We start from the raw sequence: 21361 nt of genomic DNA, 5'->3' as shown, positions 1-21361 counted from the left end.
AAAGAAGTCTGGAAACTTTCCTCAAATTGCTAGTGACATTCATTTCATTCAGTAAGCAGCCTAATTTCGAAAATAACAAGCCAGTTCAAATAATTTCTGGTTTTCATTTTCGGGTTTTGGGAGGTAGGGGCTTTTGACCACATCTGGTAGTGCTCAGAAGACCATATGCTGTGCAGAGTTGGTCACATGGTAAGGCCTTATCACCTGTGTCAGCTCTCTGGCTGCATTTATACATTTGTGTTAGACTTTTTCTTGTATTTCCTTTGCATTTTCCTTTATCAGTTATATTCAAAAAAGCCTCAATTTAACAAAAGGCAAAAATAATAGCAATAGTGATGGTTTTATTGCCTACCATAAAGATATCATCAAAGAAAAATATAATATTTAGAAGCCCTGTGTGGTATCCATCATACAACAGAGACAGAAAAATTTAAATTTAAATCAATGTGTGCATATGCACCTTTGTCCTAAAATTTTTTAAAGCTCCTTTCAAATATATTGGGTCAGTCTTCATGTGCACCTTACAGGATACAGGGAAATCCATTCTAAGATATTTCACCATGGCCATCTGGATCCTCTATCACAATTATTGGAACCATTTCCAAATGTTAAATGAGTGTGCGTGTCTGGAAAGATAACACACTTAGTGATGTATGTAGTCAACCCTGGTTAGATTTTCTTGTGCACTTCTAGGATCTCTGAGCACAGATCGAGGTAAGCCCTAACCCACTGTGGGTATGGCCTCAAAACAGTGATTTTTCACCAGAAGGTAAGAAAGGGGCTGGCCAAGGCTACAGGAGAGAATAATCTCTTTTCACATACTCAAGATGGTTTTCTGGGCTATTCAGTAGGTGGTTTCCTGGGATATGCATCAATTTATCATAAACTCACTCAAACTCAAGTCTTCTATTGCAGGGGCCCCAGAAGACTCCAGGTCCTCTTCACCAAAACCACATATTGTATAGCCCTCCCACTATCTCTCACCACCAACTATCACACTAAGTACATCTCCACCATTGGCCCCAGGGGTCTGGTTCATATACTCTGCCCATAGTTTCTCCAACACTTTGACCTTCCAACTTCCATATACAAATCTCTCCCCTTAGGTCTTACTTCACTGTATAATCTTTAAAGGCTACAGTCTGGCATTTGAGATGATGTGACACAAGTCCTCAAAGCCTGTCCTTCTGCTCTTCTCTCCCTTCACTATAGTCCTTTACAATATCACACTCAATCCCCTGGCATTTATAGCCTGGCCTTTCACACTTTAGACTCTGAGTTCAGCTCACATAATCTGTCCATAGCTTCTCCAACACTTTATCCTTCCAACTTGTATATACAAATCTCTCCCTTTAACCCCAAGCTATTAAAGATGAACAGTTTTAAATGCTACCTTTTACCTGTCACAACCTGAATCCTTCCAATTATTCTCTCTTTCTTCTTGTATGTGGCATGTATGTCATCAAATACCTGTGTGCCCATGTTATCTTCTATGAGCCTCTCAGCTCCTGCAGTGTAGAGACTCATGTCTTGAACACTGATTCACACTAGAAGGTATCCAGTACAAAGTGCATAAATGAACAGACTGACCAATCAATCAATGAGAATAACCTATTCTATGCAGTTACTGAGAACAAACTAGAACCAATAGATGCAAATTACAAAGAGGATGGTTAATTTATCATGGGAATGAGCAGTCTAGAACTCAAGTTTTCCAATAATGGAAATCAGCTGCATCTCAGAAATAAATGTTTTGTCTCAGGTGGACACTCAAAGAGAAGTCTAAAGCCAGTATTTGGTGGAAAATAGGATGAGAACCGCACACAATTTTCTCTGATTTTTGTATTGATTGATTTGCTATAGTCAGCCATAACTTTATTTCTATCTTATCTGTAAAACAGAATCAATATAATGTTCCCCCAAGTTGAAGCCTCAGAGAATAAGAGTTGTGGTGTCTGGTAATAGCTGAGGGAAAATAATCTTGATTACATCTAGCATATGTGAAAGATTAAAGACTCAACAATTGGGATAAAACTCACCCCTGCAATTCATATCCTACCAACTCTGTCTTGCACCAGCAGTCCATCAGGAAACTGGGAATACCACTTTCCCCCAAGAGGAAGAGGAACAAAAGTATTTGCATAAACCTCACTTTTTAAAAAAATATATTTTAATTAATCACTGTGAAATACAGTTACAGACTTACAAACTTTCATGATTATATTCCAGTTATATGATGATCGAGTACCCATCCCTCCACCAGTGCCCATTCATCACCACCAATGTTCCCAGTATTCCTCCCGCCACCTCCAATCCATCCTCCCTCCCTCCCCCACCTCTGTGGAAGGCACATTCCCTTTTACTCTCTCTCTCTCCTTTTGGTTGTTATGGTTTACAATACAGGGAAGTGGCCATCATGTTTGGTACATAGTCTATTTTCACTTTTAAGACAGGACCATGACAGAGCCTTCACAAAGGCAATAAGCAATCTTTGAAAGTGAATGAGCTTATTTTCTAAAATTAGACCAAATAACTCAAAGATTCTTAAGGTTCTAACTTCCTGAATTTGAAAATGTATATACATTTATGGTGCCCATCAGAGAGAAAGGTTGAAAACAGAAAGCCCTTCTAGGCAAGACATTATGCAAGAGCTGAGCCCTGTGGGATTGTTGGAACTGAGAAGCAGAACTGAGCCTGAAGGCTCAGGAAAAGCAATTAATTCTTGTCAGTGCTTCCTACTGAGCTAGCAGATGTGGGAACTGAGGCAGAGAGCAAAAGCCAATTGCCTTGAGTTGGAACCAATATTGTTCCATTGTTAAATACAAAACCACCAGATAAAAGTGCTTTCCTTGTCTAGATTAGAAATTACTAGCTTCTTTATATAACCAAGGATTCCTTAGAAGATCTCATTCCTCATTCCCTTCATTCTTCCTGGCTGGAGCGGTAGCACAGCAGGTAGGGCGTTCGTCTTGCATGCGGAAGACCTTGGTTCTATTCCTCTGCCCCTCTCGGAGAGCCTGGCAAGGTAGCGAGAGTATCTCACCTGCATGGCAGAGCCTGGAAAGCTACTCATGGCATATTTGACATACCAAAAACTGTAACAAGTCTCACAATGGAGACATTACTGGTGCCCACTCGAGCAAATTGATGAGCAACGGGATGACAGTGACAGTGGTTCCAACCCCTTAAAGGTGCCAATTCATTCTTCCAGGACCATCTACAACTCTTACTCATAGGGAGGCAGCTGGATGTGGACAAGAGTTAATGTGCAGATCCACAAATGATGTCCCCTTGGGAGGTAGCTGAAGATAGGGCAAAGGAAATTCACCTATAAAAGGATGGTGACTTATTATGTGCATTTAATTGTATGATAATATTAAGGAATGGGATGAGAAAGACCACCTGCTAAAGACAGTTTTACTTTTTCCAAAGAGAGATTCAATCCTCAAATCCTACATCTTAACTTTGACTCATTTTCATAGGGCTGAGTTTATCTGATTGGCAAACTGTAGCTATCATCAATATTCTGGATCTACTATCATTTCTTGTAGGACTCAGGACAATTTCACTTCCCTGAATCTCAATTTTTCATTAAAAAGGGGGGGGGCAGAGAGAAAGCACAGGAGATAAGACGCTTGCCTTGCATGTAGCAGTTCCTGGTTCAATCCCTGGCACCACATATGGTCCCCCTGAGCACTGCCAGGAGTCACTCCTAAGCACAGAGCCAGGAATAGCCCTAAGTATGGTGGTGTATGGTTAAGATGCCCCCAACCCTGGCAAAAAAAAAGAATACAAAAAAAAGTTCCAAATTTACTGAACAGTTGTAAGGATTAAATGAGATAAATTTCTTAGCCCCCCTGCCTACACACAGAACAAACACACACAGTGAACGAGAGCTGTGAATTTACCACTACTTCTGTTTTACATGGAAGACATGAGTCATTTGCATCATATTATCACCTGTCCATGAATGTGGTGCTTTGTCCCTACAGACATGCAATCAAGGGCCTTTAGGCCAGAAGCAATTAAATACAGACAGGGCACTCATGTTGCCCTCCAGTGTCTACATTAAATGCTCAAATCCCCAGTGTGCAAGGCCAGGATTGATTGTCCTGCTTCATGAGCAGGTGACTGGTTGTTAGATACTTCCCAGTGATACAATTTGACATACATCCTGTCATGAATGATCATAGCCGACTTGACTGTGAAAAATTGAAATTTACCAAAATCAGTAGACAGAAAAGTAGACAGAAAAATTGAAATTTACCAAATCAGTAGACAGAAAAGGAAGTGATTGGAACCCTTGGATGAGGTACTCCCCTAGTAAATGGAGCTAATTTCAACTCCTCAGGGCAGAGACAAGAGGTTGATTTTTTTTTCTTTTTGGGTCACATCTGGCGATGCACAGGGTTTACTCTTGGCTCTGCACTCAGGAATTACTCCTGGCGGTGCTCAGGGGACCATATGGGATTCTGGGAATCGAACCTGGGTCGGCCGTGTGCAAGGCAAATGCCCTACCCACTGTGCTATTGCTCCAGTCCCAAGAGGTTGATATTTTTAAAAACTTCTATGACTCAATAAATCCCTCGTTACTCTGAAATAAAAACAGAATGCCAGAAAAGAAAGATGGACTCTACCGAAAGGTGGATAAACTCCATTAAAAAAAAAAAAATCTGGCTTACCTTTCTACCTGAGTTAAAAACAAAACCAAGAACCAAGAAAAACCAATTATAGTCTGAATAGAGCAAATATTGACAGTTAAAAGGGACATGAATCCCATTAAATGGGAGATGCTTTCAAACGAAGCATAATTTGAAAATCAGAGTGACAGTGATGGTGAGAGAGAGACAGACATTAACATTTAAGAATTAACAGCCAGGATCAGTGGCATTCACTTTTCCCAGAATTGTCTGCCCTGAGACTGCCCATGTGATGAACGACAGTAGCCAGCACTGTTCCACTGTGAGGCTTTTTCCCCGAAATTCCCACTCATCTTTCCTGAGTGCTAAGAAATCAGCAGGCTCACAGTATGGAGTCTGTGACACATTTGACAAGAGAGCCACCTATAAAGGATGGGTATGCCAGCAAGGTGCCAAGAGCCTCTTTGTCACCTAAAAAACATTCTCTTGAAATTCGGTAGCCTGTGATTTAACAAGAAAAACAAGTACTTAAGAAATTCAAGTACCCTCATTTATGCTTACTTTCACATTTTCTTTTATTCATTTTATTTTTGTTATTATAATTATGGGGGTCACACCCATCAGGATTCTGGCCACTGACAGCACTGGTGCTGGGTCTGGGTGGGAAGAGGGAGCCCAGAGGGTAGGAATGGAGTCCAGGAACTCCTACATAAAAGTCATGTGTCCTACCACTTGAGCTACCCATCCTTTCAGTGTTATCTTTGTGCTTAGTTTACATAGAGAATAAGGGGAGAATGAGCCTACATTCTCTAGCAAAAAATCTCTAAGAAGGGAAGATCAAGTAGAGGATGTTGGGAGGACCCATCCGGGTTGAAAGATGCATGCTGAAAGTAGACTATAGACCGAACACAATGGCCACTCAATACCTCTATTGCAAACTACAACACCCAAAAAGGAGAGAGAACAAAAGGGAATGCCCTGCTGCAGAAGCAGGGTAAGGTCTTGGAGGATGGGGTGGGGTGGTGGGAGGGATATTGGGAACATTGGTGGAGGAGAATGGGCACTGGCGTAGGGATGGGTAAACAATCATTATATGACTTAAATCCAAACATGGAAGTTTTCGTAAGTTTGTAACTACTATACCTCACGGTGATTCACTAATAAATTTTTTTTTTAAATCTCTTAAGTCAAAGACGATGATCTGCCTGGGTTTAAGCTTATGATAAACTTACTTTTTCTTTCCCGAACTCTGTCTTACTTAAAGCTTGCTGACAGAACAAAGATCGGCTGCCAAGATTGCAAAATTATGCTTAACTTAAAAAATTCAGCAAATATTTGGGATTTTGTGTTTTGTTTTGTTTTTCCTCACCCAAAAGCCAGGCTTTGAACTGTCTGCAGTATTTTCCCATTAGCAGGAAATTATGTTAGAATAAAACCTGGTCTGGAGGATAAACCACTCTCTAAATCTCTTTGACAGTTCTCATCAGGGGCTAGGGAAGCATAGAATGGCAGAGAGCTGGGGTGGAATGGCAGAGAAAGTTCTGATGAGTTTGAGAGGGTAAGATATTTTTTGCCTCTGTACAAATAGAGAAAGATGGTTCTTGTCTTCTTTGAGACACAATCTGTGTGGAGGTGAGCGAAGAGGTAAATACCTATTTATAAATTACTTAGATCTTCAGAAATTATTAAAACCTTCACAGACTTTGAACTGCTTAAATATTTTTTTAAAAGAACAGCTTTGTTGACTTACAAGTCACAAGCCATAAAATTCACTCTTAAAGTAAACAATTCAGCAGTTTCTGAATTGTCCCAAAATTACACAACCATCATTACTATCTAATCCACCTACATAATTTAGATGCATTTTCCTCTTAACACTTTCAATATAAAGAAAGCTCTAACTTTTCTCCAGTTGCACAAAGAATTACCTTTTGGACAAAAACAAGTCTTATTCTTAAATATATAATATGTTGACAGCTTTGTTCTCTATTTTCCAAAAATAAAAAAGAATGGTTTCGGTTATAACTTACCAAGAATACTATTTTGCATAGTATCTATTTATATACAAATCAAATTTCTGTTTGCACTTGAATAATTCCTTTGCTCCCTCTCCCTACATAGAATCATCTAGTGAACTCCCATAATTCCTTTTGGCATGCTCTTTCTCCCTTACTTCCCATTCCATGGCTACTGCCTCGCCTAGCTCTTACTACTTCCTACTTGAAAAACTGTAATCATTTCTTAAGAAACTTCCAAGTTCCAGCCTTACCTTTTCTCTTGCCCTTTTGCTCACAGCTCACCTATTGCTCATCTCCTGTGAAGACCACTATCACCAAGTTCACTTCTCTACTCCAAAGCTTTCAGTGACTGTCTCTGCCACTCCTTGGCCTAGAATTCAGGATCCTCTTCAGTGAGGTCCCAGGCTGTCTTTAATGGATTCATTTCAGTGTTAGCTCGAGAAACACATCTGTTCAAGCCCATAAACATATCATGAAATGTTCAACTTTTAGCCTTTGCTAAAGTCCTTCTTCACAAGTTAAAAGCTCTTTCACTCCATCCCAAATCCAAAGTCTCTTAATGCTCCCCGAGTTCTTTCTTCTTAGGAATCTCCTCCTAACCCCCTCAGTGCTTTCTCTTTCATCTTCAGTCTGAGGATCCTAATTGTTTGGGGCTCACAGACTTTGTTCCTTTACTATCAGGCACCTTCTTAATGTGCATTTGTTGAGAATCCTGTAGTATATTTCTTTAATTTCCCTGATTCCTTAGTGTTTTTACTTGTACAAAATACATTCTCGGTAATTTCTGACTGACCAATTTTTTCTATATCAACATTGAATCGAGAGACATTCAAAAGATTTTACAATAATCTTTATCATCAATAATGAATTAATTCCATCAAAAAGACCCCAGAAGAAGGACATGCAATGTGTTGAAATTGAACACAAGTCACTAGGATCTAGAAAAATCTCATACAAGCTAGTATGCTACCTTGTTACGTACTAGAGAAAGACATGAGGGAAAAATGACTGATGGGCATGAGACAGGCTGTGAGATGACAGATATGGGTGAGACACAGAACCACATTCTGGGTTCTGCTGTAGCAGGACAACACATGCAGTGTAGTGCAGCCTGGCATGACAGTGGATGGTGACAGAAAAATCGGACAATAGAACACTTGGATTTCCATCCATGCCCATGATGTTTAATCTGTCATTCAACCCCCAGGAAGTGGCCTGGACCCTGTGGAGTCCAGGAAGACACAACAACTAATATTTAAGCTCATTGCTCACCATGTGCTGAAATAATTAAATGGATTTTTCATTTCAAACTTAAAATAGTCTACAACTCACCACCACCACCACCACCACCACCACCACCACCAAATATCTGTGCTGTTGTTGAAAACAAAAGTGAAACTTACAGAGATGAAGGAATTTTCTTTAAGGAACAGCCAGAAATGACAGATCCAGCCAGAATTTGTATTCAAGGCAATCTGAGTCCAAAGCGAATGCTATAAGCACTATTCTTAGAATGTCTGTGAGGAATAATTTTTTTAATTTACGGTTTGAGGCTGACTTCTTACACAAAGCTAGATAGATTTAACTAGACAGAAGGTAGAATGAACCCATCTCTGCACAGACTTTACAATATGATCAATGTTCATTTCTTATATAAGTGATTGTTTATGGCAAGAAAGTGTGTGCACTTAAAAACAGCACTTATTTTTACTAAGAGTACCTCAAATGCATTTCAAAAAAATCAAACTGAATATTTTGAAGTATAGGGCTAGAAGAAAATGCTACAATTTGGAAATGTAATACCATTAGAAATCATTTTACCTTTCCTTATTACACTATCTTCAATTTTTCAAAGTCTTACTCCAATGTTGGACTATCTCAAATTTAACAGTGGGATTTGAAGCATTCCTAATTTCAAATATAATCTCATCTTGAAATGCAGGAGGTGAAGTTATACAAATGAAATCTTGGGATTAATTAGCATAAAATGGCATTCAGAACACATTACTTGAACACTAAGGGAAACCCTTTGACTTACACATATGTACACATATGAACAACACACACATGTATACTCACATGCAGTCAAGATAAAATACATATAAGAAATCTATTCTGCTAGGTGTCACTAGGTAAATTGGATGACTGAAGAAGCCATACTATCCATGGGAAGTGACAAAAAAGATTAATGTCCTTTATCAACAAGAATTCATTTTGCTCCTTTGACTACCTGATGTATGGGCCAGGTAAACTGTGTGATTCAAGCAGAGCAGTAAGTCTGCTATTGATGTGTCAGAGTTTGGGCATATTGATCCACGGGGCTCTGAGTGCTCAGTTAGGAAACTACATCAAGGCTTTTTTGCTTCCCACTTTCTTTCCTTTCATCTCTGAAGGACCATAAATAGTAAGCAATAAATTCAAAGCATGAATAATTTCTTATATTAGTGCAAAAATTCAATTCTAGCAGGGAAGCTAAAATATCAAAGTTTTCTACTGTAACATAATGATCAATAATATAGATTGGAGGAATTTAGAAAAAAATGAAGTTATTGCGAGAAAACTGAGACTTACACTGAGGCTTTGAAAATACGTATGATTTTAGAGAGGCAGGAAAGAGCAGTAGGAAGTTATTTCAGGGGCCTAGAATAAAGCAGAGGCAAAGTAAGGAGGAGAAAAGAACCGGACTGCTGGGAATTAGTGAGAACTGGTGAACAAGGTGGCTGGGCCAATTGTAATTGTAACAAATATCCCAGGGTTGTTTATCAGCCATTAGTCCAAAATTTGCTTCTACAATGCTTGGAGTAATAGCAACAAAAAACTTGGTGATGTTTTTCATTATCAAAGTAGCCTCCACACCTGACCCATGTCACCTCTGTAGGCCCACATCCACACCTCAGACACTCTACTTGATGGTTCATTATCTGGGTGAGATTTATCTCCTAGCTGATTTCACCCAGGACCTGGCAGCCTCCACAGAACAAACCCTACTCCTTGAAGAATGGGCCCCACAGTGCAAAAAGCTGAGACGGCAGGATGCAAACAGGCCAAGCTGGTTTTGCATTAAGATTAAATTTAGCTCAAATTCAGAAAGGATATTGGTGTTTGCCTTTATGGTCCACAATAGTCCACAGGATCCCTGACATCAAAGGCCCAGGCAACTCCTGGCTGTCTTAGAGGAGATATCTTCTTCAATTCCACATGAGGGCCCATCTGGGAAGAAAACTCATCTGTAAGCACATCTCGTGGCAGCGGGTAAGAGTGCTATCTGCGGGAGGCTGCAGTACACGAGCTACAGTGGTGCTGGAAGACAATGAACAGAAAGCACAGAGAGGACAATATGCTGTGGGAATGTAGAAAAGGCCCTTCTGACTAGAGGGACCTAGGGACGCAATCCAGACTAGTTGGTGGATAGGTGGATGGACAGGCTGGCCACAGGAGATAAAAAGAGTTCAATGACAACCACTTAGAACACACAATGAACAAAAGCATGAGAAAGCTCAAGTCTTTAAAAAAAAATCTATATCTTCGATTCTATATATGAAAAACATAATAGAACAAATAAAACAAACCAAAGTCAAAAACTATGTGGAAGTTAGGATTTCAATAATTAATCATTTCCTTTTATGTAGATGACTGGGCTCTGGAAATAGATGTTTGCATAAAGGACACATCAGAACTTCCAGAACTCTACCATTTCTATGGTTCTTTCGCAGAATTAATTAGTTAAAAGCTCAATGCTATAGTCAAGCTCCATGTGTGTATGTATGTGGCTATATGTCTATATGTACAAAAACTAGAAATCCATGATTCAGATTGTTCAACCATGAATTACTAGTCGTAAGATCAGCTATTATCTGTCGTCACCTGTTGCCCCCGTTGATCATCGATTTGCTTGAGCGGGCTTCAGTAACATCTCCATTCATCCTTGTCGCATACTTTTATCAGCCTCTCCTTACTTGTCCTTCCCAATGCTGCTGTATTGGGGGCTCTTTTAGGGTCAGGGGAATGAGGCCCATTATTGTTACTGTTTTGGGCATATCAAATACACATGGGGAGCTTGCCAGGCTCTGCAGGATACTCTCGGTAGGATACCCTCGGTAGCTTGCTAAGCCTGGAAAATATGCGTTTGATGGGAATTCATATCATAGTTCCCATTGGAAGGGAGTTAAAGATGGAGAAGTATAACCATTTCAAACTGTGGTAGTAGTATTAAGGAGAGATAGTCACCAGCAAGATCTCAATCCATAAGATCTGTAGTGGCAAAGGGAAGGGAAGTAAGCTAAAAAATATATTTGGATTGAGTATAGTCAAATTTTATAATTTTTTGTTATAGGTTTGCATTTGGTAGACTGGGAGCACCTGTAAGGGTAATTAGGGGCCACCCCAAAAGCCTCCGTCCCTTTTGGAGAGCCCGGCAAGCTACCAAAGATCAGCTATAGGTATTTAAAAAAATAAAAGTTTCTTGCTTTGGGGCTGAGAGATGCGGCTCATGGGTAGTGTCTGCTTTGCAGTAATGAGGCAGTGAGTTCAATCCCCAGTACAACACCATATGTTAAGTTCAATCCAGTAGGCACTGAAGTTTGTGGTCCTGGTACTACAACAAAAGTGTTCTATCTCCAGAGCACCACTACCAAGTGTGTCCATGCATACAAATAAGTGCGCAGTCCTGGTGAGCACTGCAAAAAAAAAGTAGGAAATCCCTGGTGAGCACAGTAACTAGAAAGTATGCAAGCACCACAACCTACCTTTGCAACTACTATAAGAACAATGAAAAACAATGGGAAGGAAAAAGGAAAAGACATACCTAGAAACCAGGTTTATTTCCCAGACAGCTTCCCACTCTTAAATATTTTGTTAACTATTGTGTGATAGAGCCAAGATGTGGCCCAGTGGTAGAGTACCAACCTAACATACCCAAGACCCTGGTTTTGATCCCTGGTACTGGAAAAACAAAAAACATACACAAACAAGAAAAGAACCATTGATACCACCTGGCACGTACCAATAACATGAACTTTCATTCCTGATTTCTTTCCTGTATTCCTTTTTTGTATTCATCCAACATTCAAGTGTCAGAGTCAGTTCTAAAGGCTGTGATGTATTTGTGAAGACCCAATTGACACTCTATTTTCCCAACTGATATTTTGGTCCCATGATTGCAAAATGTCCACAAAAGAAGAAGGAGCCAGATGGAGCAGTGGAGTCTGTGAAAACTACACATCTTTACCAGGGTCTTCAGTAGACTTTATACCAGATGGGTAGAATGGGTGTGCCAGAACTGCTGGTAAATCCTTCAGTCTGAACCATGTGAAGCAGAGCAGGCTTTGCTTTTAAGGTGCCAAGTTGGCTCCTGAACTTTTACAAAATGAAAACCTTAGTACATCTGTGAGCACTGTGGAGGCATGTGAATCATAAGCATTCATAAAATGTCATGGCTAAATTAAGTTCTATCATCAAATAGTATTTATTAAGCGCCCACATGCTACATACACATGGCAGTGTGCGAGGGCCATTAGCAACAGAATGCTGGATCTGTAGCAATAAAAATACTTCATTAAAAAGTATTTAATAGTAGCTACTGTGGGAGGTCATAAAGATGATTTTTCACTGTGGATATTCTCACCATAAATTTCAAGTAAACAGTAAAAAGGGGGTAACTTCATCCATATGGCAAGATCTTCACTGACGTGCTTTATGCTCAGTCATCCTTATCAGTAAATAAAATGATTCTCTGCAATTCTAATTATGCTTCTTGCAGATATGATAAGACATTCATATCTGAAGAATTATTCATGTGTGGCTTCACATCATTTTTCACCATGCCTTTTAAATTTATGAGACAATAAGTAACAGTGAAAAAGAATTTCTTCTTTTAAATCATCGAAGACCCATTCTATTTCAAATGAGAACATACTATTATTTTTTATCATTACTGTCTTTTATAATTACTTCTGAGAATGCAGAGATAAAAATTATTCATGAAAATTGAACAAAAATAACAGCCCAAATAGCATCAAAATTATTTTTCTATTTGGAGACTGATGTCATACATCTCTAAATTTATGTATGTCTAAAAACAATCTCTAAAAATAAATTTTCAGATAACTCATACTTAATCTATGGAACATTAAAATTTTGGCTCTAAAATATGTAACTGACTTCACAAGTGCTAAATTGTATAAATGGCCCTAAGATGATTTGAAACTGAATGTTTCTCTTCATAGAAGAAGAATGTTACTCTTCATAGGTTTTGATTATTCAGTGACTTTCATTTGCAAACATGTTCATTATATGTTTAGTTTATTAATCCATAAGCACATTCAACTGCCTTTGGTATCTTCAGAACTCCATAAATTCATGTGAATGCTATCAAAGGAGCAATACAAAGTCAAAATAATATTATACTCCTTTTCAAATTGTTTCATGGAAGTTTGGGTTCTTCATCTTGTCCAAAATTTTAGAAAAAAGGTGCTACATGATGAAGAAATCTTTGCTGCTGACTGACTCCTTAGCTAAGATGATGCCAAAATACAGAGCCATGAGTATATATCTCTCTTTTTCTATTTTGTCTTAGTTTGTGGGGCCACACTAGTGGTGCTCAGGAATTACCCCTAGCTCTGCACTTAGGCATTATTCCTAGAAGGCGCTGGGGACCATATAAGGTGCCGGGGATCAAACATGGGCCAGCCATATGCAAAGCAAAGTCCTTACTTTCTGTACTATCTCTCTCCACAGATATCTTTTGACTTATTCCCTTTCTGCTCCAGGGAACTCCTAAACTGTGAAAAAAAAAACCCAATATGAACTGAACTAAAACAGCTCTTATCCTTTATCATTTAATATCTCCAGGTTTCTCCAAACTTGGGGAAATCAGTAATAACTACCTTATTAATAAATAAAGTTCTCTCCTGGACATCTCAGAGATGGGTGATCCCATGGCTACGTCTCTCCAAACTACGGCTATCTCTGGAATCCCTGTGAGTGAGTTCCAGAAAGTGGCACAGCTGATAATTAAGCTCTTTAATGTATCAGTCGGGCTGGAGCGATAGCACAGCGGGTAGGGCGATTGCCTTGCACATGGCCGACCTGGGGTCAACTCCTCTGCCCCTCTCAAAGAGCCCGGCAAGCTACTGAGAGTAGCTTGCCTGCACGGCAGAGCCTGGCAAGCTATGATGTATTCGATATGCCAAAAAAAAAACAGTAACAACAAGTCTCACAATGGAGACATTACTGGTGCCCACTCGAGCAAATTGATGAGCAACGGGATGACAGTGACAGTGAATGTATCAGTCACTGCACTACCTTGAATGAGGTTCATGTTAAGCTCAGCTTAAACTGTGTTCTCTGCTACTGAATTGCAGCTAAATTTCAGAGCGAGGAATTTCAGATCGTTGTTTATAAATGAATACAACACAGTAAATTTAATAATTAATAATATAATTTTACAATTTTTGACCAAATTGAGGGACTGAGAAGAATATAATTCCTTAAAGCAATTCATAAATGTAGACTTAAACTGCCCTATCCTTTTCCTTAGATAAAGCCAGGTAAGGGCATTAAAGGGAGAAAAGAGTAAATGCAAGAATCCTCTCTCAAAGGAAATTCTATCTGATTAACTATTATAAACTATAAACTATTATACCATGCTTAGTTAGCTATATTAGTTAAAACACTTGTCACTTATTTCTTGTTACCATAAAAATTATATTTTATTAAGTCTAAGAAAAATTTTAAGATAGTACTTACTATATCATGTTATTTATTGTTGTGGTTCCAATGATGTGGGCAAGCAGGTAGGTGGGGTAGGCCCCTCCCCAGGCAACAGAAGTAAATTTCCTGGGAAGTAATAGCCCTGAAGTTGTGAAAGCCAAATTTGCAGAAAACAGGAACTAGGCCTGATAAGACTTTCACCTGGCCAGCAGCAGACCCAGAGAAGGCTGGACCCCCTCCCTCCCAGAGAAGCCCCAGCACAAACAAAGGCCCAGGAAAGGAATTTCAAAGAAGACCATCACCACTCCCAGCCTTAACCCCCTTGGCAACCTTCTTAGCAATGGACTTTTACCTAGGTAGAAGGCAACCGAGGCAGGTTGGAAAAACCCTATAAAGGCCACCTTGAACAAAAAGAAGGGCTTGAATATGCTGCCAGAGATGTGGCTGAGTACATGTGGTGCCTGAGCATATGTGTTGCCCCCCCATATCCCCTCCTGAGATGTATACTTTCACGCTTCCATCCCCAATACTGGGATGTGTGTAGGGGCTCTCTCTGCCCTTGGAGAAGCCCGCCTTCTCCCTGGAGCGTGTTATTCACTCTCTCTCCCTCCTCTCCTTCAAAAACTCTCCAAATAAAATCTGTTTTACTTCTCTGTTTTACTTCACTTACTCCTGAAGTTCTTTTTAAGAACCCAGTAACCCTGGGTCCCAGGTGGCAGTGGCGGATGGGGAGAAAGTGACCATCTTTCTCCTCCTCGCTTCGCATAGCCACCCGTGGGGTCCACTGACATCATCAAGAATAAATGAGAAAGGATTATATACCTATGGTGTAGCTTCTCATGGCTAAAAGCTAATTTTTAATAAACTAATAAGGAAAAAAATAGAAGCTACTTTAAACCATTAACAATATTCATCTACATATGATCAGTATTATCATTACAGATTAAACCTTAAATATTTCATGGAAGTGAAATATTCTATAATTGAGTCAGAAGTACTTTCTTGATCAAGTACAGTCTTTGCTCACTGCACCATTGCCACTGCCCACTTAAGTTACTAGCTCATATTTCTATGTATAAGATTAAATGAAATGGGCTAATGAAGTCAAAAGGAGGCATTTTTATTTCTCAAGCTTTCTGGGAATGATTAATGGACCTTGGCTTTTAACTTACTATATTTCACTTTCTTCCCTGATATTTTATGATCTCATTAATTATATTATCCAAGAAAACAGGGAAAAGGACAAGAGATAATGAGCAAATGTTCAGTCTACTTCATTTTTGTCACTTTCAGAGAGATCATAATAAAATGACGGAATATAGTGATGAAATAAGAATTGAAGATCTTGTTGTTTTATTTACCTATCTTTTTCTTTCTTTGATGTAGAAAGAGGAGAGTCACTCCTGTTTCTCCATTACTACAGGACTGGAATAAAAAGGCACACGTTTGCTGAGTAAAATTTCAGATGTGCCAGTCTCAGACAACTATCCACACTATGGTAAACCAGTATCTATAGTGAACTGCCAGTTTCACCGAAGTCAAAGGGAACGTTTAAATCCCATAAGTGGCAGTATTAAGTAACACTACCCTTTATTGTCCTATAGCAAGTACTGTGAGTTTCTTACTAAGTTGATTTTTAAAATTGCTAAATTTACCCCCAAAGCATTCTACATCCCACTGGGTAGATTGCAGAATCAACTCAAACTAAAAAGTATATGAAAGTGATAAATAATCTCTAAGATACTGTACAGATGATTATACTTTGTCTCTGAGGGGTCGCTTTCTTTCAAACTCTGCTGTTTGAGTTGTGTCTACATGGGCAAAATTGAGAGCTGAAGTAATTAGACAAACAATTCAGACCACAATATGACTATTTGGCAGCCTTTCTCTACACAAATCAAATTCAGTTTATAAAAGTGCAATTTCTTATTTTAATTTCTCCAAGAGCCTTGAAAATATGTAAAATAAATGAGATTTAAGTAATTTTAAGTGATAATTAATGTTTACATGTGTGTTCTTAAAGTTTGCTCCCAAATAAACAACAATTCATGTGAAAAATCTGGTTACAATACCTCATTACCAATGAGTGTAGCTCTGTGACTAGTATGGTGAAGTCAACCAACAACCAATTTACAAACGTTTACAAAGATGCCTCAGAGAAACTTCATAACCAGAAGTCACTCCTAAAAATCTTTCTGATAAAGTATCATCTTATTTTTATTAATTCAAGAGCCAAGGATGATTCATACTGATTTTCTAAATTAATATTTCAGTAAATATTTTTGCAAAAATAGACTGAAATCTCTTTCAAAGTTATGGCAAAGATGGTGGCCCACTCACCTATTCATGCTATGATCCCATATTACACAGGTGTCACTAGGGTGTAATTGCCTAAGCAGGATCTATATCTCCCAGCTCCCTTCCTGGGTGGGATCATGAGAGTAGATCTTGCCAAAAAGATGTGGGCAGAAATCATTCGTGCTGTTTCTGGGCTGAGGTAGTGAAAAAGGAAGACTTTCTACCTCTATTCTATTTACTTTGCAAGTAGGCAATTTAAAAAATTGTGGACTGGTAACATGGTTCATTAAAATGCCCATTCAAGTAGAATTTCCCGACCTCACTCCAGGCTGTCTTCACCAGGGCTCCACACAGGGCTGTGGGTTGAGTTTCCCTCCCTGCCGCAAGCAGAGCCCCAGCAGCTGAAACCCTCCAGAACCCAGCCACAGCCAGGCTCAAGGCCACTCTCCACACACTCAGATGAGCCTCACCCATGAAGGAACCGACAGAGGAACCCAGGTATGTGGGACCTGTGTCTGAGATCTCCAAGCCTGCTCGGATCGGGACTGGGCCTCCTCCACCCAGGTCCCCAGTTTTCCAGTATCCTGGCAATGACACCCACAAACCACCCCTGGTGCCATGTAATCTCATCAATGGCCAAGATCCAGAGACAATAAAATAAAGCTCCCAGAAGAGATCGATGCAGTATTTCCTGGAGAGTCTTATACTCTAGCCCACTGATGTACCTAAAGCAGCACACGTGTGTTTCGTTTTAACATACTTGCTTATATTCTTATATATACAGGCTTAAATGACCCCAGAATGAAATACAACAAACTTCACACACTTCCTCCTTATTGTGGTGGGAAGATGGTCATTGGTTGAGTGGGTGTTTGAATATTACCTGTAATAAACTACTGTGAACTACTTTATGAAAATAAACTGTATAAAAATCGTAAAACATAAAAAATCCCATTCAACTCACGGATACCACTCCAACAAGCATGGTTAACATACCAAAAATCTATTGGACTTTTGGTAAGAAATGTGACAGACATCAGCCCCACAAAGTCACACAGAAGGGCAAGGATTCTCTGTATGTCCAGGGAAAGTGGCATTATGACAGGAAACAGAGTGGTTATGGAGGTCATATAAAGTCAATATTCTGGAAAAAAGATAAAACTACAAAGAAGATTGTGTTGAGACTTGAATGTGTTGAGCCCAACTGCAGATCTAAGAGAATGCTTCCCATTAAGAGATGCAAGCATTTTAAAATGGGAGGCGAAAAAAATAAAAAGGGACAAGTGATCCAGTTGAAGCATCATCTTTTATAGTGAAGACAGAAATCCTAGGTTGTGTTAAATTGGCGGAACAATCAGTTTTTAAGACAGAAATTAAGTAGTATCATGAATAAACTCCCTAAGAAGAAATTTGCTTGATGAAAAAAGAAAAAAAAGGGGGTCAGACAGCATAGCATGTAGGGCACTTGCTTTTCACGCAGCAGTCAAAGGTAGGTTCGATACTTGGCATCCCATATGGTCCTCCAAGCACTGCCAGGAGTGATTCTTGAGTGCAGAGTCAGGAGTAAATCCTGAGCATTACTGAGCATGGCTCAAAAACCAACTCCAAACAAAAAAAATAAAAAGTTCCTTCATTCACAGAACAGCAGATTGTCTCCAATAACTAAAATAAAGAATTAAAAAACATTTGAAGTCTGAACTATTCATCTCAAGATCAGAAGTCAAAACTTTTCAGTTGAGGGTAGCAGGTCATTCAATGTGAGCAATGCACAAGAATAAAAAATTTAAATGAAATTTCTGATTCAGTAAGATTCATATTTCTTTCACTTTTTTCCTAATTATGCATTAAAAGTCTCTTACATTGTGAAGCACACATACTTTTGAGAACACATGTGAAAAATATCAGTTGCTGAGCCATTTTTCTTTTCCCTCCTTGTTTCTTATGCCACCCAGAAACAAATTTCCTCTATCTTTTTGTGTTTGGATGGGATCTTTTCTCCCGTCTCTGTCTCATATGCTTCTGTCAAAGAGAATAGGCTGAGTTTTCCAATACTGGGTAGGGTTAATAGTTCAGATATGTCAGTTTCTCTGACCCTCTTTTTATTTTTTATTTATTAATTTTTAATAATGGTTAGATAGTTACAAAGCTTACATGATTGAGTTTCAGTCATACAATGATCGAATACCCATCCCTCCAACAGTGCGCATTTTCCACCACCAATGTACCCAGTACCCCTCCCACCATTCCCACCCCATTCCACCCCCTGCCTCTGTGGCAGGCACCTTCCTTCCTACTTTTGGGCACCATGATTTGCAATACAGATATTGATAAGCCATCATGTTTGGTCTTTAGTCTACTTTCAGCACACATCTACCATCCCGAGTGATCCCTCAGTGCTAAGCATCACTGACTTAGTACCCTGACCTCTTTTGAAGCTGCACACACCTCCTTTCCTTCATCCAGTGTGAAGCTTTGGTAGGACCTAGTTGAGATGTTCTTTTCAGAGGATGATTAAGAAGCCTTTTTATCATCACAGGATCTGTGTCTTTTTCAACTGATGTTTACTATTAATAAACTGTATTAGCTCAAATTCAGCTGGAGTCTGGGAACAACTTTTGTTCCCAACTACAGATAAGTGGGGGATAAAGAAGTTTTGGTATCATATACAATGGAATATTACTCAGCCATGAGAAAAGATGAAATTATACAGTTCATTGAAATCAGACTGGAGTTGGAGCTATAATGCTAAGTGGAGTCATAAGGAGAAAAATGATCACCAAATGATCTCACCCATATGTGGAGTAGAAAGAAACAAAGGAAGAGAAAAAAACAGTCCCCCAAAGGAGGCCAGAGAGATAGTACAGCAAATAAGGTGTTTGCCTTGTACGGGGCTAAACAGGATCAATCTCTGATACCCACATATGGTCCCCCAAGCCGTGTCAGGAATGATCCCTAAGCTAAGACCCAGGAGTAATCCCTGAACAGAGCTAGGATAGCCCCAAATAAAACAAACAAAAAGACTGTCCCCAACAAAAACAAGCTCTGGGACAGTGTTTTACTGACACCCTTGTTATCTAGATGTCCTTCTATATGAATGGAATCTACTGCTAGTTCTTTCATTTTGCCTTTAACCTCGAAGCACTCCTTCTAAACAAACTTTTTCTGGAATAAAACGGAAACTGATGATGGCATCTTCAGTCCAACTGGAGGGCCATTTGTTTCGTTTGTTTTCTATTTTGGTGGTGGTGGTGTGGAGTTGTTTATTTTGTTTGGGTGCCATACCTGGCAATGCTCAAGGCTTACTGCTCTGTGCTTAGATCATTCCTGGTGTGCACAGGGTGGGAACATACAGAGTCTCGGGGATTGAATCCAGGTCAGCTACATGAAAGGCAAGTGTCCTACCTGATATACTAACATTCTGGTCCCCAACCAAAGGGATTTTTAATGTTGGACTTTGAGTTCCAGTTATTTGCTTTTTGCAAGGGAGTATTCTTAGGACCAAAGACATGTCTACCCTTTTGTGGGGAACTTATAGGTTCTAATAAGATTGACATTACATTTTCAAGAAAACAATGATCTTTTTCCTTGACGCTTTTCTAATTTCCATAGAAGTCAAAAGGGAAGGAAAGCTTTTATGTCTTTTTATGAATCAAAGGAGGTCTGTCAATACAGGCTCTTCCTGGTTTTGTGGCTCTTTCTTGATCTATATTCGACCTTTGCTCTTGCTGACCTGGGCACACTGGCTTTCTTTTAATTCTTTGGATGTGCTAAGCTCTGATGTTCACTGGGTGCAAAATATGCTTCTTTCTCTTCACATAATAGCTCCACCTCATTCTTCCAATCTCTGCTCACACATCACTTCCTCCAGAAAGGCAGCCCTGACTGCTCTGTCCATCTCAATACCCTTGGTCTCAGTACAGGCTGCACTCACCATTTTATCACAAATAAACCAGTCCAGTTTTTCCTAACAGTCCCAGATGGCAAATATAGGGGATAAGTAGAGTATGGAACCTGCATGGTCAGGCGTTGGCTGCATCACCCCCAGATCTCTGGAGGTTTAGATAGAATCTCTTGTTAAAGCATTGACCATGGTTGGCATTTTATATTTCTTTTGTGATTATTTTCTTTTAGTCCCTTTAATCTGTATGTTCCAAAATCACAATGTTTTTGCTAATCAGGTATTTTAAGCTATGTTCTAAATTAATGAATAGCTACTTTTAATTCTTAGAAAATTCTGTGCTATAGATATTTTAAACTTATACAAGCACTGTTACTACAAAATTAACATGAAAAAGTCCACAGCTTTTTTATATGCAAATGACAAAATAGAAGAGATTTTAAAATAAAGATCCCATTCACAATTTTGCCTCAGAAAATAAAGTAGCTAGAAATCAGCTTAACTAAAGAGTGAAAAATCTATACAAAGAAAACCATAAAACACTACTTAAAGTAATTAAAGAGGACAGGAAACACATCCCCTGCTCATAGACTGGGACTATTAAATAGTCAAGGTGGTAATATTCCCCAAAGCATAGTATAGATTCAATGTAGTCCCTATAAGAATACCCATGACATTTTTTTCAGAGAAACATAAAAAATCCTGGAACTCATGGAATAGAATTAAAAATTCAGAGATAGATCCTATCATCAGTTATTTTTTGATAAGAAAGCAAAAATAATAATAAAATAAAATGG

The 21361-nt window shown here is 39.1% G+C and overlaps 2 protein-coding genes across 3 annotated transcripts in view; one reads left to right on the top strand and one right to left on the bottom strand.

Annotated features, from left to right (window-relative positions):
- RTN1 (reticulon 1) overlaps positions 1–21361 on the bottom strand; it is a 243925-nt gene that overhangs the window by 116738 nt on the left and 105826 nt on the right. The window lies entirely within an intron of this gene.
- LOC101557723 (60S ribosomal protein L36a-like) lies at positions 17638–17979 on the top strand. Its single transcript, XM_012933605.2, has one exon. The coding sequence runs from the start codon at positions 17650–17652 to the stop codon at positions 17977–17979; it is 330 nt and encodes a 109-aa protein (XP_012789059.1). The 5' UTR covers positions 17638–17649.

Source organism: Sorex araneus, chromosome 3 (assembly GCF_027595985.1).
Source record: "Sorex araneus isolate mSorAra2 chromosome 3, mSorAra2.pri, whole genome shotgun sequence".
Taxonomy (NCBI): domain Eukaryota; kingdom Metazoa; phylum Chordata; class Mammalia; order Eulipotyphla; family Soricidae; genus Sorex; species Sorex araneus.
Note: the sequence above shows the minus strand (reverse complement) of the source record. Positions and strands in the feature narration are given on the sequence as shown.